The sequence below is a fragment of the Populus nigra genome, chromosome 18 (genome assembly GCF_951802175.1).
Source record: "Populus nigra chromosome 18, ddPopNigr1.1, whole genome shotgun sequence".
Classification (NCBI taxonomy): domain Eukaryota; kingdom Viridiplantae; phylum Streptophyta; class Magnoliopsida; order Malpighiales; family Salicaceae; genus Populus; species Populus nigra.
Window position 1 is genome coordinate 4,684,707 of NC_084869.1, and position 15,440 is coordinate 4,700,146.

The 15,440-nt window shown below is 32.8% G+C and overlaps 2 protein-coding genes across 7 annotated transcripts; one reads left to right on the forward strand and one right to left on the reverse strand.

The window, feature by feature from the left end:
- The first annotated feature begins 876 nt into the window (after nucleotides 1-876).
- LOC133678981 (uncharacterized) lies at nucleotides 877-7,548 on the forward strand. Of its 6 annotated transcripts, XM_062101528.1 has the most exons (12): nucleotides 877-1,325; nucleotides 1,568-1,676; nucleotides 1,753-1,966; nucleotides 2,186-2,420; nucleotides 3,110-3,279; nucleotides 4,262-4,404; nucleotides 4,600-4,777; nucleotides 4,918-5,497; nucleotides 5,850-5,962; nucleotides 6,142-6,273; nucleotides 6,750-6,993; nucleotides 7,179-7,548. In XM_062101528.1, exons 3-12 carry the CDS (start codon nucleotides 1,770-1,772, stop codon nucleotides 7,404-7,406), a joined length of 2,220 nt encoding a protein of 739 aa, XP_061957512.1. In that variant the 5' UTR covers nucleotides 877-1,325; nucleotides 1,568-1,676; nucleotides 1,753-1,769; the 3' UTR covers nucleotides 7,407-7,548. The 6 variants fall into 6 exon arrangements, with proteins under 6 accessions (XP_061957512.1, XP_061957511.1, XP_061957510.1 ...); XM_062101527.1 differs by having other exon boundaries at nucleotides 877-1,676; XM_062101526.1 differs by lacking the exon at nucleotides 1,568-1,676.
- A 768-nt stretch (nucleotides 7,549-8,316) lies between these two features.
- Nucleotides 8,317-9,056, reverse strand: LOC133677906 (VQ motif-containing protein 20). The gene has a single exon (XM_062100041.1). The coding sequence runs from the start codon at nucleotides 9,021-9,023 to the stop codon at nucleotides 8,424-8,426; it is 600 nt and encodes a 199-aa protein (XP_061956025.1). The 5' UTR covers nucleotides 9,024-9,056; the 3' UTR covers nucleotides 8,317-8,423.
- Between the last annotated feature and the right edge of the window lie 6,384 nt (nucleotides 9,057-15,440).

Below are 15,440 nucleotides of genomic sequence, written 5' to 3' on the forward strand. Positions count from 1 at the left end.
TCTCTCTCTCTCTCTCTCTCTCTCTCATATATATTTTTCAAGGATCCCCCTCCCAAAAAAAAAAAAAACTAGGGACCAAAAGTGTTTATTCTCTAAACTAAAAGGACAAAAAATAACTTAGAAAAAAAATTAGCCAAAAAAAACAGAGGGACTAAATTTATTTTAATAACAAGTTGTCATTTTTCTTCTTTAATTTTGGTCTCCTAACTTTTAATCCCGTGCAAACAACAAAATCAAATAAATTCCTGTAAAATCAAGCACTTATCCAAACCCCAGACCTTTTTTAAGACCATAATAGTTCTATGCAAATCAAAATTGAAACAAATAATAAAGATTAATCTTCAATAAACACAATGTCAAAAACTTAAATTAAAAAAAAATTAAAAGAATAAAATAAAGGAGGTTAATGTGTGAATCCAAGAAAATCAAGAGGGAATTAGATCTTTTTTTAATTATAATTGTAATTGTAATTCATTATTTATCCGAAAACCAAACTCATTATTCAAACTTAAATCCATACGAATCATAAAATATCATACTCATTTAAATAATATATATTCACAGTTTTACCTCTTTGTATATATATTAAAAAAAACAAGAATAACCATTTAGTAGGTGGTCTAATGGTAAGAGTAAAACTAAGAAATTTGCTTTTCATGTGGTTTCATGTTTGAGTCCTGTGGTTGGTAATATGATGATCATTGAAAGCTTACATGGTCGTTAACTTCAAGACCTGTGTGATTAATCGAGGTATATACAAGTTAGCCCAGACACCCATGTTAATAAAATAAAAAGAGAATTCTTTATTATATACACTAGCAAATCATATATGTGAACTCTTGAGATTTGATTGGAGATCAATTGTAAAAGTTCCCTGCACCTTAAACATAAGCAATAGCAACACTGCACCAGAGACTGAATACATGAAATATATACTATTGTGTTAAGTATCTTATTTAAGAAACGTATCTTAATTCTTAAGTATCCAATCTATCTTACGAAGCATGGTTTGGTGAAGTGAACTCAACAACTGAGTGTCTTGATCGCGGCTCCTCTCATCACAGATCCCACTCTCATTTAAATAGCATTTTGTCCTTTTTGGCTTTTTTTTTTTTTGATATTAAGATAGAATCATCTCTAGCAATAAACCTCTTTGTGTAGAACTAGGAGGTGCTTATCTTCTTTGCTTTTCTTTTTTGTTGAATTTAATTCTGGGAAAAGTTTGCATTTTTTGGCTCAATGGGTTCGTAGAATGGTTCTTTGAGCTTAATCTGAGGTGGGGTTCGGGAACTCTTGCCGATATTCAGAGAATTTTATTTTTCAAGGTACACTTTTTCCTGTTGTATTGTTGTACTTCATTTTATTGAGATAAAGATTGTGGTAGTTCCTTCTTAGTACAGGTGTTGTGAGAATTGATAGAATCTCTTGTTAAGATGAGATTTTGAGTTTAGTTCTTAGTATATTCTGTTGTCTGCTGATTATTTGAAGAAGGATTTTTGGTTTCGGTTGTTGGTGAATTTAGTATCTGGGTTTTGGAGATAATAGTCTGTGTTGGGTTTTTAACAAGGTTTTCAGACTAGAATTGCGCAGCTGGTGAATTTGTGTTTTGGAAACTGGATTTGGATAGAGTTGAATAAGTATGACGTAGTTTTGCCGAGGCTTTTTGTCTTCAATAGGTATATGTGCTGAATTGGATGAATTGATTTTGATGGGCAACTGGACACTGGCTAAGTTTTCACTTTGATCATATAGTGAGGTGAAAATTGGAGATGGCTACACCTACTGTAAGCAAAACGAGAAGTATGCTTGAGGGTTTAGTAAGAGAAGGATCATTTAAATGGCTACTTGGCAAGAGAAGTTCTTTTAATGAAGAACTCGAGGAGATGGAAAGATCTCCATCAGCTGGCAGGAATTGGATAGCTGAGCTCTCCCCACTTGCTAATCTGGTTGTTCGTCGATGCTCAAAGTACGTTGCGCTGCTCTTTTTGTGTTCCATGCTTCTTTTTTCCACTTGCTGTAATTTCTGTGCAAATTATGATTCAGTTGATATTAGAACTTTCTGTATGGACTATCTTGTAGGCTAGTGTTCCCTTGTCACTTAGTCGATCACTAACTCAGAGTATATGCAATTACTTTCTACTCCAATTTTCATCTCCTTATGGACAAGGGCAATAATATGATGCAGAATCCTTGGCGTTTCTGCAAGTGAACTTCAAGAAAGCTTCAATGCAGAGGCTTCTGATTCATTAAAACATCATTCCTGTTATGCGAGGAACTTCTTGGAATACTGTTGCTTCAGAGCACTGGCTTTATCTACTCAAGTAACCGGTCATCTAGCTGATAAAAAGTTCCGGCGGTTAACATATGACATGATGCTAGCTTGGGAGACTCCAGCAGTTGCTAGCCAACCATTGCTCAATGTATGATTTTATACTTAATTACACTGACCTTATTCATTTTAAGCATGTATCTTGTTGTCCACAAGAACAGCAAACTTTTTTTTTTTAATAATGAAGCTGTTTCTTGCAAGTGTGCCATGAAGATTCACACTTGCAACCTTCATGCACAGATTTTGTAGAAGGATTAGAGGAATCTAATGCTGAAGTTCAAACATACACTTGAATATAGCCATGACAATAAAATCGTAGAGTGGTGGCCCATAATCTTAGTCTTTGTGTGTGTGGGTGTGACACTGTTATTGAAGGCAGACAATATGCTACATAAACTACTAAATCATCTTAAATTAGAAGTTCTTCTAGAGTCCCACATTATTGAGCCCATTGATTAGTATTGGCAAGTCTTCTTACTTATTGATTTCTTTCAGAACTGTCATATGTAGTATTCCAAACTATTTGGAAGGTTACTTTCATAATTATGTAAATAATCGTGTTTTCTTTCTCACTCTCCCCTCTCTCTCAGCTCATGCATATGCATGTAGGTCTGTGTTTGTCTATGGGTGTTTGGCTAATATATGCATTTGTTACTGTCCTTAATTTTCTGGCTAATACAGAACAATTTTATGTAGAAAAGTTATGAAATTACGGTGCCCTTAGTAATTATATGCGCCTTACTGTTGATATGGGCATCTATGGATGTCTTTTCCTTTTAGGTAGATGAGGACTTCACTGTTGGTCTAGAGGCCTTCTCTCGAATAGCTCCAGCAGTCCCAATCATTGCCAATGTGATTATCAGTGAAAATCTTTTTGAAGTGCTTACTGTGGGAACTGATGGTCGGCTTCAACTCTCCATCTATGAAAAGTACCTTAGTGGACTAGAAAGGTAACAACTCTTCTGTTACTTACCTGATGGGATGTGCAGTACACCGCTTCCAACAAGATCCTTTGATTGCTTTTAGTTTGTCATGCAGTATGATTCACTTTCATTTTAGGGCCTAGTTGCCCAACCAGCAAACGCTGCAACACTTTTTTCTTTCTATTTTTATTAAGATCTGTACTGTTTAGGCTTGCCTAGATATGCTCTTTTTTTTCTGCTTTCATACTATTTTATGTATGTTTTCTCCCCTGGAACTTAGTTTTTTCATGTGCTTATTATTTGTTATATTCTTAAGTCATTTTGCTAAGCCAAACCTTTGAGTGCTGCTCCATATTTCCGCATTTTCCTATTGTACATTTCTACTTAAGTGCTCCACTTCTTCTATAAACCCGCGCGCGCGCGCGCGCACTCACAGGAAGAGACAATTCATCAAAATACATCACAAAGCGACAATGTCGACTATCAAGAAAGCACACAATCTAACTCACAATCCTATCTATAAAAATTAGGGAAGGTCACACATATCCATTTCCACAAGGTGAAACACAAAGCTAGATTGGCTAGCAAATATTCTTATTGGGTGCATTTAGATCAAGCTTTTATTAGAGTGTCAGACTTGCTTCGAGTCACTGGTTTTTCTTTCTTTTCCTTTGTTTCTTTTTTTCCCTCCTAACCCTATCAATCTCTAGGCTATATCAGCTTGGAACATGATAGTTGTCACCATGAAAGCTTACTGAAACTTGTGACCTAGGATGATGCTTTATTGAGAAATTGCTGTACAGTTTGGGTTTTGCTTTCATTTTGACAACCCGCATTATGTTCTCTTTAAAACATACCTGATTGTAAATGATATAATATGTTGTATGAAGATTAGGCAACTTACTGTGGCAGTTTATATTCAGCAGAACTATAGGTTTTTACATCTATATGTTATGCTGTGTAGGCAGATACATCCAGTGTTTATATTTTGGGTTCATCTTCTGTACAGGGCAATAAAAAAGATGAAGACCCAATCAGATTCATCACTCCTTTCTACAGTGCGATTGTCAAGAAGGGAGAAGATTCTGGAAGTAGATGGAACAGTGACGACCCAACCAGTTCTTGAACATGTTGGAATATCGACATGGCCAGGTAGATTCATTGGATAAGTATTTTGGTAAATTCATCTTATTTGTTCCCTTCTCTCGGGAAAAGGAAAAGGAAGTGCATACATACATTCTAAAGAGGTTTCGATATATACAGATGGTGAAATTTCCCTTCACTTCTGATCACTATATGCTGTGCAATATTTTTCTAATTTCTGCTATTAACTATCATGTGCATCAGGTCGGGTAACTCTCACAGATCACGCGCTGTACTATGAAGCTCTCCGTGTTGTATCCTATGACAAGCCGAAAACATATGATTTGGCAGATGACCTAAAACAGATTGTTAATCCTGAGTTGACTGGACCATGGGGTACTCGGCTTTTTGACAAGGCAGTCTTGTATAAATCTATTTCCTTGTAAGGCATGATTTGTATTTGTTTTCCTTTCCATTGATCAAATATATGTTTCAGAGTTATATATGCTAGAATCTGGGCACTGTCACATTAGCTGCTTTGAGAACTTTATCAGCATTAACCTCTTAGCATTTCTCTTGCAGATCAGAGCCAGCCGTGATAGAGTTTCCAGAGCTTAAAGGCCATACTCGTCGTGATTACTGGTTGGCAGTTATCCGGGAAATTTTATTTGTTCACAGATTTATAAAAAAGTTCAAGATCTCTGGAGTTGAAAGGGATGAAGCACTTTCATTAGCTGTACTTGGAATTCTGCGACTTCAAGCAATTCAAGAAATTATTTCTGTAAATTCTGTTCACTGTGAAACGCTTCTCATGTTTAATCTTTGTGATCAACTTCCTGGTGGCGATTTGATACTGGAAACCCTGGCAAACATATCATCCTTAAGAAAATTAGATCGAACTAACAGTGACAAGACTGGAGGGGGGATGCATTCAATCTCTGCAAGGGCCATGGTTTCCAATTTAGGGTTCATGCTAGGAACAAGTTCAACTGATCTGAATGAGGCTGGGCTTGTTGTTGGTGAGACATCTGTGGGAGAGATGAGTTCATTGGAGAAGGTGGTTAAGGAATCGCAAAGCAGCTTCAAAAAAGCAGTGCTGGCACAAGAAACAGTTGATGGAGTAAAAGTAGATGGCATTGACACCAATTTGGCAGTGATGAAGGTGATACTAATATGTCACTATGAGTTTCAGTTTTACCAAGCACACTTTGTCCTCTAGTTTCTATCTGCCTTTTTTCTTTTCCATCAATAAAACATTAGAATGACTGGAAATGGAGAGTATCTGTTTGCTGACAAGGCTAAGAATTTTAAATGATCACTGTCTGTCTTAGTCGAATTAGCAATGTCATTTTTGTGTCTGGATTATTTATGCTGTTCACATTATTTGAAATAGAGTTCCTTATAAGATAGTGAGTTTTATAGTGTGACAACTGGCCATTTTCTTAATCTCTTTCAGGTTGTACCTTCAATAATCCTTCTTGTATTCCTTGTAAACAAACATCTGGTGTTTGCAGGAGTTACTTCTCCCTGTTATGGAAGTTGGGAGGTGGCTTATTTCCTTGATACACTGGGATGACCCCATTAAGTCTTTGGTGTTCTGTTTGGTTCTTACTTATGTCATTTGGAGGTAAGACGCTTGTTACATTATTGATTACTGTTGAACTTTAGTAAAAATGTGTCATTATTTAGATGCTATAATGACACAAATCATTAAGTTATCCTAATAATAGTGGAGTTTTGTTTGTCAACACTGTTGTGGTAGTTTATGTAAATGGCTAAAGGATTAAACATGAATGGAAACCGCAGGTTGCATGTAGCTGTTATGAAGGGTGCATTTGAGATATTAATTTCTCAGGAAAAGCTCTCTTTAGATGATCAAAGGTATCAGTGCAAGATGCTGTATGTGGTTGAATTCCTTGCAGGATTACCTAGAATCAAGTAATCTAGCCAGTCCCATGTTTGTCTCCCCTTTGTACTTCAAACCCAATTATGGTTGTTTCATTTGCTTTTTATGTTTGAGTAACCTTTTCCAACAAAAAATGGTTCTATTAGATTGGGATGATTGTATGCATGGTATAACCCTTCTTTTATATTGTTTTGAATCCTCTCAGTTAGCTGTAAAAGAGGATACTTGGATGACTTATTACCTATTTTAGGATACTGAAGTCAGTCAATCAGTCTGGTCCCCCAAACAAGTTTAGTTTACCTGAACTTTGTGCATATGACTGTATATCTTGTAGTATCAATGTACTATATATGGCGAGTATGTGCTAGTCTGTATAACCTTATAAGAGAGCACATTCTCTCTTCAATCTCAAACAAAAAAAAACCCTCTCATCTTTAGGTAGATTTCTGTACTGTATTAGAAAGATAGTTTTTTTGTTTAACAAGGACTTACTGGAACTGCATTTTAGGGGATGGCTGGGCTATACGTTTGGATTGATGATCATCTTTCTTGCTATCTTTATGGTGCTCACACGATTTTGTAACCAAGGAAGGCCTGTTGATGAGATCAAGGTAACAGCACCTCCACCAATGAACACTGTGGAGCAGCTTTTAGCTGTCCAGGATGCTATTTCTCAAGCTGAACAGTTCATTCAAGATGGAAACATCGTCCTCCTCAAGTTTCGTGGCCTGCTGTTGTCCATTTTCCCACAGGTTTGTCATTCTCCTAGCAGGATAGCATGTCTTCGCTTTTCTAATTTTTATCCTCTTTGTATATCATAAATCACACACAAGTGAATCAGGAGTACAAATTACCCTTCATTTCTTCATGTTCTATCCAAATTAGACTTAAAATCACTGAAGTGCATGCTGCTTTTGGGTGTTCACGTAATTAACAGGCAAGCGAGAAGTTTGCGTTCACTCTCCTGGGCGTTGCTTTGATCCTGGCTTTCATGCCTAGCAAGTACATTATTCTGTTGACCTTCTTAGAGACATTTACAAGATATTCTCCTCCAAGGACAGCAAGCACAGAAAGATGGGCAAGGAGACTAAGAGAGTGGTGGTTCAGCATACCGGCGGCTCCTGTAGTTCTTGAAAGAGAAAAGGAGGACAAGAAGAAGAAGTAAATGTGTCGTCTTTATACATGTACCAGTATATATATGTACATATACAGTTATGTTTCTACAGAACCATCTGTACGAGTGTAAATCTCAACCAAGGAAGAGCAATCGTAATCAGGAAAAAAAAAGAAATTTCTCTTCCGTGAAATTTCTCTTCTGGCCGAGTCCCGGGTCAACCTGCCGAGCCGGTCCGGGTTTTAAAACACTGAACTATACCTGGAATTGGGTTATTAGCAAAATATTTAATAAAGGGAATTCTTGATACTTTAAAAGTATTAACAAACAATTTCCCTCCATTAGGGTTCCAAGAGAATAGCCTAATGAGGCTCTTTGGGAATGCAGTAACTGTGTAAGTGTTCTCAATGATCCATTTGGTTGTAAAGTAAGATTTCAAAATTGGGTTGGGTTGGTGTAAAGGGACACTTTAAGCTTAGCTTAGCAAACTAGAACTCTGAAAGAAAATATCAGTGTTTGTTTTTTATTAAAAAATTATTTTAAAATTTTTAAAATTTATTTGTTTTAAGATTTTAGATTGTTTTGATATGTAAACATTAAAAATGAATTTAAAAAAAATATATTTTGAAAAGTAATCTCCAAACTTAAAATCTGAATTTGAAACAGGAACAGAACAGAACATCTAGCTTCAAAATCTGAATTTGAAACAGGAACAAAACAGCTGTTCTGCAACTGTAATTTGAAATGGCATGCTCTAAAATTTATGGAATCCCAGTTGCTTATCCTAATTGAGCTGTCATCATCAACATATCATTATCTTAGCGGTCCTTAACCTGTTTTTTGTTTTTTTCCAAATATGGAGATATCATTTTCTTCACGCTTTTGCATGGATATATGAACACAAATAAATAGAGTTTGATTACCTTGTAAACAGCTCTTTTCCTTATTGATGCAAGTAAAGTAACCGATTAAATATCATCAACAATAACAAATCTCATCTAATTAAGGAACAAAGCAAGGAAACACCATTCTTCACCAAAATCAGAAGAAACGAAAAAAAATAAAAAATTAATACCCGCAGAACTCGTTCTTCACCTCCAAGGTGGACTTTGTGGAGATGGAATTCCTCCTATTTGGAGAAGGGAAATACAAAGGATCGGTGTAGTTATAAAATGTCTGGTTTGCGCATAGAAATCCAGCTGAATTGGGTGCAAAAACTGGAATGTAATTAAGATTTGGTGGCTGGAAAAGAGGTTGCATAAAACAAGAATATTGAACTTGTCCACCCCCTAAGCCTCCTTCATTACCATCATTGATCTTCACCTTCCTCTTGTTTTCCTCCCTACGACCACCATTTTCTCGCTTTACTTGAGGGGTGGGATCCTCCTCGGATCGCGACAAACCCGTTAGTTTCTGCACCAGTGCCATAAAATCTTTAGGATTTGTGTGGATGATTTTGGGCGAGTGAGTATAAATGATCACTGGATGGCGTTGTGGGGGTTTGACAGGACCTACAATGCCGAGCGAAGAAGATGCGGAGGATGAAGATGACGACGACGAAGAAGACGGCGGCGAAGATTTCTTGATCATGTGAGAGTCCTTGTTGACTTTCAAGGGTGGTGGAGGGTACATATTGCTGGTCTTCGCTTGATGATTTGTTGGGCTCATTTTGGTTTTTTTTTGAAGATTTCACTTCCGGCCAGCTTCCTCTGGTTAATTAATTAAATAAATAGCTTGAAAGGATGACCAAAAAAACATAAATAATAATAAATTTTGACCCGAATTTGTGGTCAAAAGAGACAGACTACCCAAGCCTTTAATTTATACAGCAAAATTAGAAATTATTTAGGCAATGCCGAGTAGGCATCTCGAAGGAGTTGCCAGGTAAGGTGGCTGTTAAAATGCGAGTGCTGAGCTGTCAAAACGCCAGAGGCTGTAGGAAAATAGTTTGAGGATGATTGACACGTGTTCTACTACCGGATATCTCGGTCTGGCAGTTGGCGGGAAACTGAGATCAGTTTGTTAAGACCTGCTACTGCATTCAACAGATAAGGGTATTCTTCTTTTTTTATTCTTTTTTCATATGTATCATAAATTAATAATTATCGTAGATTAAGAATTTAGTTTAGCAGTTAAGAACATGGTTCTCAGAACTCTGTTTAAGAAGCTTGTGTTTTGGATTAGATGAAATGACCGGGATTAACTTAAATTAATTTGAAAAAATTAAAAATAAATATTTAAAATTTTAATATTTTATATAAAATATAAAAAATAATTTATAAAAATATAAACTATCTATGTTATAAATAATAAAGTTAAAAACTTAGTTTACCAGCTAACAACATATTTTTCAGACCCCATTTGGGGATTGACCTGTTTAAGAAGTTGGGTTCGGGTTAGATGTGTTAACTTGAATTAACTTGAATTAACTCGAAAAAATTAAAAAAAATACTAAAAGTTTTAATATTTGATATAAAAAAATAAGAAACAATCCATTTGAAAATAAACTATACATGTTATAAATAATGAAGTTTAAAAAATTATTTCAAAAGGTATTTTATTGTATATTGAAAAGATATTATGTTAGTATATTATCCTTTTAAGTTAAACATTTTAAATTGAAGTATTGAAATCAAAAAGATTTTTTATTCCATATTGAAAAAATATAATTTTTTTTTCTTGTAAATATAGAGTATATATACTAAAAGACTTCAAATTTCATATTAAAAAAATAATTTTTTTCTTATGAATAAAAAATATATAAATTAAAGGGCTTCAAATCCCACATTAAAAAAATAAAACATTCTTCTAATATTTATTTAGAAAACTTTGAAAAGGGTTAATAACCAACTAAAATATATATATATATATATATATATATATATATATATATATATATATATATATATATATATATATAAGGTTTCTAACTAGGAGAAAAAACATATTTGTAAAAAAAAAAGTTTCAACTAGGTTTTGCCGGGTTTTTACCCATCCCGATCTTTTATCTCACCCGGGCAGGTACAACCACTAGGTCCTGGACAACTCATTGGACCAATCTAAGTTTAATAACTATGGTTAACACGCGGAAAGGTAAGCCTACTTAAATCTATAATGCAAATATTTACGTGTTAAATAAATAATTTAATGAGATGTTATAAAAATCTCTAGAAATTTTGTATCGGTTATTTATAGTAAATAGAGCTTAAAGAATTCAATTCGATGGGTTATATGTTAGAAATAAAAAACTAATACCCCTTGGTGTTTCATTGTACACTTAGAGAAGAATCACCGTGGATTCATACATTGATTTTTCTTCTCTTTTTGGTTCCTGGAAATTTTTACGTTTTTGTTCTCTCAGTTTCTTCATCTTCTAATTTTATCCTTAAAAATTTATTTTATTTGTGATTGATCTTAATAATCTATTCCAATGCATGTTTATGGAGATTTCTAGGTGTCGAGGAAATGTTACATTTGCTAGGTTAGTTCTCGGTTTTGCGAAATAAGATTTAAATGAATTGATATACAATAATTAGAGTTTTAGGGACGTGATTTAAAGTTTAAAGAAATTTTTAGTACCTTCTTTTACCAAAATCAGGGATTGAATTGCATGTTCAGGGTAATTCTTTTTTTTTTCGGTTCATCAGATTCTTTTTTATAATTTGATCCTTTCAAATTGACTTTATTTGTGATTTGAATTGGTAGTTTATTTTTGTTGCTTTAATACGGGGATCTTGCAATATTGAGTGAAGTTTTTGGTGCTCAGTTGACACTCGGTTTTACAAAATAAAATAAAATTAGCTAATTTAAAACAATTAAGTGTTAAGAAACCAAAATTGAAAGTTTGATAAATATGGGGGCTAGGATAAATGTTCGAGGAAGTTGGTTGGCGAGTGCAATGCACACGTCAGCGAGTGGAAGGTACCTGCCATCTTCTGGAGGCAAGAATGGAGTCTCATGACATCCAAACATCAGCTTGCATGACGATATTGGAAGTACAAAGGTGTCTCCTTTTGCGTGGGGCAACACTTGTTGTCAATTATGTGCTGGTGTTGTGTCGCCAATTGCCTCTCTTTCCTCTTATATCTCTCCTCCCCTTGAAATTCACAATGGTCATTCAAGATTTTAGAGTTGTCCTCTCATATACTAATACTTTAATTTTGATCTTTATTTTTTTTATTAATTTTAATTTTTTTCTTGGTTTTTTTTATTTGTTTTCAATTTCATCATTGAATTTATAATTGTAATTTATTATTTTTTTTCAAATTTGATCCTCATTTTTTTATTGTTATTTTTTGTTTTAGATCCTTTTGTGAATTTGATTTTTTTTTAATTTTCCACTTCAATTCAAAATTGTAATTTTTCCTTTCATTTATTTTTTTAATTGAAATTTGATCATCATTTTTTTAATTGCTATTTTTCTATTTTAGATTCTTTTCTATAATTGATTTTTTTTTCAATTTTATTCTTCAACATTTTATTGCTCAGGAATTGGTTTTTGTTTGGTTAGAAATTGGGTTTTGTGGTTTTTAGATGGGGTGCTTCCAATATAATGATTCGGGTCACGGGTTTAAAAAGTTAACAAAGATTGACATCATTTGTTTGCGCTTATTTTTTAAAAAATTTATCATTCGACCTTTTTTTTTGAAAAATAAGCTTCATAATTTTCTTTTTATTAGGTTATCCTGATCTCAAGATCTAGGCAATAAGTTTGGTCAATTAACCCAAGTTTTTTTTGTCGCTTTTTTTATATATTTTTTCAGTTTTGCCCTTTAAAATTAAATTCTTTTTAAAATTAAGCTTTGTCATATTTATTTTTATTTTCCTTCTACTAGGTTATTCCATTTCGCATGATTCAGCTCGTAAGGTGGCTTGACCTGAGTTTGCAAGTGTTTCATTTTTGTAGGGGTTCTTTTTATTGAGTGATTTGTTTATGACATCCTTTTACATTTGGATTGTTGAGAATTGGCCGTCGTTAATTTTTTTAATTTGTTTTAATGAGTTTGGCTAAGCCTCATGACTAGGGTTATAAGTTTGTCATGCTAACTTGGGTTGACTCGAGGTGCTTTATTTTATTATTTTTTTAATTTTTTTATTTCATCATTTAATATTAAGTTATCTTGGAATTCAGCTTTTAATTTTTCTTTATTGGTGAATGTTCTTTTTCTGCAATCTATAACGCCCCATACTTTTAATGCATCTATTATCGTTTCAAATGTCGTTTAAGTGAATTTTAGAGGTAATTATTTTTTATATATAAACCATGAGAACTACCTTAAAACTGATCATTTAACAATTTTGTTAATAAATACAATGATACATAGTCTTTATTTACACTTTCGTGTGGATACAATATTTTCCAATTTATATACATGATATTTATTTACAAAACATATGTTGGACAATACTGGAACCTTTTCAATATGAAAAACTAAGTAGCTTGATAACATCATACTAGAAAATACTTGTAAAACATATAAAATCATGAAACTCATAATAAATATTTGTGTCATTGGGATTATTAACGATTATCAAGTATACAAGCAAAACCAATTTCACTAACTTTTGTAAGTTCATCAATCCATGTTAGATTTCAATTTAATACATTTTAATTATTTTTTGATGAACTCTCTATTCACCCTTATACACATTACACTATCACAGTCACATTATAGCAACTATTGTTCACAACACCTTTGATTCATAGTACAATCTATTTCCTTAGACACCTATAATTTGTACGATTATATACATCTCACATATTTTATTTAACAATCACCACTCGTTCGCACCATTGTTTCATTTCACAGTACATTTTGTGTCAAAAAAATATTCTTATGCCTTTTTAGTTCCCAACATTCATTTTATTCTAACAATACACTCATGTTATTCTTACGCATTATGTATTATTCTGGTTTTCCCACCTATGAATCAGTTCAAATAAGCATTTATTTTCTCTTAGTACATAATTTTATGTTTAGCATTTTCAAATTTTTTTCATTTTATTCATGCAACCAATTTCCCTTAACACATATTTTTTTCATTTAGGCTTTTTATGCACTTATTTTTTTAGTTCAATCTCTCGTATGTTCATCACCATAATTCAAATTTTCATTTCCTTTTATATAACTTATGTTATTACCACTCACACTATGTTTTTTTTAACTTTTTTCAAAAATATTTAAGGCCTACATTTTAACATCGACTTATTATTTTTCAAATGGAAAGTTTTCTGATTTAATGAAATTTTAGCATAATTTTTCTTATACAAATATTCTACCCAAATTTTTTCCTTTTATTTCCTATGTAAAACACATCACAAAATTCCAACATCATCATCACACATGTGGTTTCAAGTATATCGCTAGTCAATTTTAACATTTCTTTAATTGTTCATTGCTTGTCATAATCTTATGATGTTTTTCATAATAATTATATTATGAATCCACCATGCTCTTTCTAGTTTCACATATGACAAATTACATATTATAAGTTACTTAAGGAATACTAAAATGGTTATAAGGGTTGGTACATTAAACTTATACACATACACAAAAGGAGTTTTTAAGACGTCTTATAGCCAAGGTTTATGTCAACTCAAAACTAGCGAAAACAGTATAATGACAGTGTCATCTAAGAGATCAAGATAAACCTGCAATACGCATAACATTCATGGAATTACCTAGCATTCACATACACTTCCCATGAATAATGAATTAACACATGTCTTTTCTTATCTATATTAATAACCTCTTACTTAGATGATCTCATATAAAAACATAATATCATTATATTTACTTTCACAATCACAAGGTAAATTACACATCAACCATTACATTTATCCTTAAACAATGACTAACTTAGATAATATCCTTATATACATTATTATAATTACAAGGTAAATTACATCTTAATCATTATATTTATCCTTAACCAACAACTGACTTAGATAGTATCGTTATATTTACTTCCATAATTGCAAGGTAAATTACACCTCAACCTTTACATTTATCCTTAACCAATGACTAGCATACATATTAATGTTGTTATTTTTGTTTCAGTCCAAATGATTATCTAAGAACATATCGTTCACCTTAGTTACTGTGTACCTGGTTAATTAAGTATCATATCAACAACCTTAGTCACCTTCCATCCAATTGACTAACTAGCAATTCGATAACCTTAGTCCCGTCAACACGATCAACTAAGTATCAATTCCATAACCTTATCCACATTAACATGATCAGCTAAGTATCAATTAACTTATCAGTCTTTAGTATTACAGCTGATTGAATTTATTTACCTTCAGGATCCATCGTTGTGCTCAATTAAAATTGATATATTAATCATTGTTGTTACGGTCGTTCACAATTACACACACACACACACACACATACAAAGAGGGAAAGAGACTAGTTTCTAGCCCAGTAAACATATTCAAATAACAATATTTTTCCTACTCATAGGCAACATTCACATACTAATAATATTTCTTCTATCTATAGATAATATTCACATAATAATATTTTTTTCCTACCCATAGGCAACATTCACATAATAATAATATTTCTCCTTCCCGTAGGCAATATTCACATACAATATTTCTCTTGCTTATAGGCAATATTCTCTCATGATACATAGTTGAACAAAATACATATAATTTATATTGCATTCTAGCATTACAAAAAAATTTTAGAGAAATTAAAGAAGCAAGGGGGTGACCCTTACCTTAAACTTCTGTTAATCACATTTTTAATAAGTCAAGTCTGGTTCTAGATGCTCTCCTACAACTACCAGAAAATAAAAAATGATGTTTGCTTAATTAGATTCACATCATTTAACAACAAATTTCAATCCAACACATAATTATACCAATCACCACTTGCATCGATAAAATCTTAAAATTTCCAAATAAATATCCACAATTTCAACCCAATGCTCAAGCATATATATTTATTTACATCATCTCATGTCTTTACTATAACACTTAATGTTTGAACATTTTGTTATTTATTTTCATAATTCATCCTAATTTTTATAAATTATGTCAATGTCAAAATATCTTAACGTTATATCAACGAACCT